The sequence below is a fragment of the Mandrillus leucophaeus genome, unplaced genomic scaffold, assembly GCF_000951045.1.
Source record: "Mandrillus leucophaeus isolate KB7577 unplaced genomic scaffold, Mleu.le_1.0 Scaffold105, whole genome shotgun sequence".
Taxonomy (NCBI): Eukaryota; Metazoa; Chordata; class Mammalia; order Primates; family Cercopithecidae; genus Mandrillus; species Mandrillus leucophaeus.
The window spans coordinates 3,058,063-3,059,881 of record NW_012098654.1 but is presented as its reverse complement, the minus strand read 5'-3'; the positions used below and the strand labels follow the sequence as shown (position 1 = coordinate 3,059,881).

Below are 1,819 nucleotides of genomic sequence, written 5' to 3'. Positions count from 1 at the left end.
GTGGATATTTGGATGGGAGGATATTTGGATGAGTGGATGGATGGTTATGTGGATGGGTGGATATGTGGATGGGTAGATGAATGAATGGATGAGAGAATAAATGGATGAATGGACAAGTGAATGAATATGAGGCATTCTGATCCAAAAGACCTGTATGCTCTGACTCTACCCTGGGATGCAATGTACAGAATGTATGGTCTAGTTAGACCAGGCTCTCTCTACCTCAGCATGATTGACATCTGGGTCTTGCTAGCTCCTTGCCGTTGGGGCGGTCCTGTGTGCCGTGGGAGGTTTACAGCATCCCTGAGTTGTGACAACCAAAGCTATCTCCAGACGTTGCCAGATGTCTTCCCGGGGGTGGGGGTGGGGTGGCAAAATTGCCCCTGGTTGAGAAGCATTGAATTACACCTTTACTTTCAAAAAAAGATTCTTACAAACCTCCCCCTGCTCAAGTCCTCAGGAGGGTAACTCAATCCCCTACGGACCTCTCAGCCACCGGAGAGCAATGCCTAGAAACCGCAGGCTTTGCGGCTGTCGTTTATTATTTTATCACATATTTACATTCCAGTAGGCAGCCTGTCCCCCTGTCCACCAAGGTCCTTTGGTCCTCACTGGTCGGCCTGCTGCAGACCCCCAGGTGCAGGCGCGTGTGCAGAGTCGAGGCTCCGCGATGTCAGACATTCAGCAGGAGAGGCCGGTGCTCCTCGTCTGCAGCATCGCTGGGAGGAATTTCATAAATGACAAACAGGGAGGAGTACAGGCAGCCCAGGAAGGACACGAGGCTGGAGAAGTACATCACTCCGTTGGCGCTGCCCACAGCCGAGGTCAGGGGCCCCAGGACCAGGGAGACCAGAATCTGGGCCAGGAAGTACTGGCAGCTCAGCAGAGAGATGTCCACGCCCATGCCCCGCCGGGTGCCGTCCGCACTGGACCCTGCAAACTGACCCAGAGGAAGACACGTGTCAGCGAGACCCGTCGCAGCCGGCATGAGGTGACCGAGCTCCATGTGTCCTGCGAGCCCAGGAGGCCTGAGCGGCCACGCACAGCGGCCTCACATTTTCCAGTGCCGACATGCACAGGGAGTTCAGCCAAGAGTTTAACAATGTTTTTGTTTGGAGAGATGACGACAATGAAAAGAATCCGTGACTAATGGGGCAGATGAGGTGGCCGGAGACACTTTCCCCCTCAGCACTTGAGCTCCTCCCCGTCCTCTCACCCAAAGAAAACCAACCTGCACAGCCAGGCGGCCACTCCACTCCCGCCATCCCATCCTTCACCTTCGTCCGGGATGGGACCTGCCCAACACCACTCCCCACAAAGTCCTCTGCACATGACGCCCTTTGGTCCTCTGTCTGAGGCTCCGAGGTCCTCGTGGCCTCCAGCTTGGACGCGTCACTCACTCTCCCTTCCCTGCATGCCACACTGGGAGACAGTGGCCGAGAGTGTGGTCTGTGCAGAGCGACAGTGGGGAGCCGTGGCATGGATTTCCGTCACTCAGCTCCCCCAGCACCAGCCGGTCGGCAAGGTGCTGGGTGAGTGGGCATTGCTGTGACTTGGGAGCCTGGGCCTCCCCTGTGGCTTCCCTGTGCCAATTCTACCCCCATCAGAAGGGCTGTGCTCAGGGCCAGCCCAACTGAACGTGTCAGACTCCAAACTCCCTAAAACAAATCAGGCCCAGGCCTACGGGAGGCAACTGAGGCATGAGATTAAAAGGGAGAGAGAGAAACTCAGTAATCCAGGTCACATTTCCTTCCTTCCTTCCCTCCTTCCTTCCTTCCTTCCTTCCTTCCTTCCTTCCTTCCTTCCTTCCTTCCTTCCT

At 56.0% G+C, this 1,819-nt stretch overlaps 1 protein-coding gene across 1 annotated transcript in view; it reads right to left on the bottom strand.

The window, feature by feature from the left end:
• Positions 1-520: 520 nt before the first annotated feature.
• SLC45A1 (solute carrier family 45, member 1) overlaps positions 521-1,819 on the bottom strand; it is a 22,183-nt gene continuing 20,884 nt past the window's right edge. Inside the window, exon 8 of the mRNA XM_011981484.1 lies at positions 521-940. Within this exon, the coding sequence (XP_011836874.1) occupies positions 674-940 (267 nt within the window). The 3' untranslated portion in view covers positions 521-673. The remainder of the gene's footprint in view (positions 941-1,819) is intronic.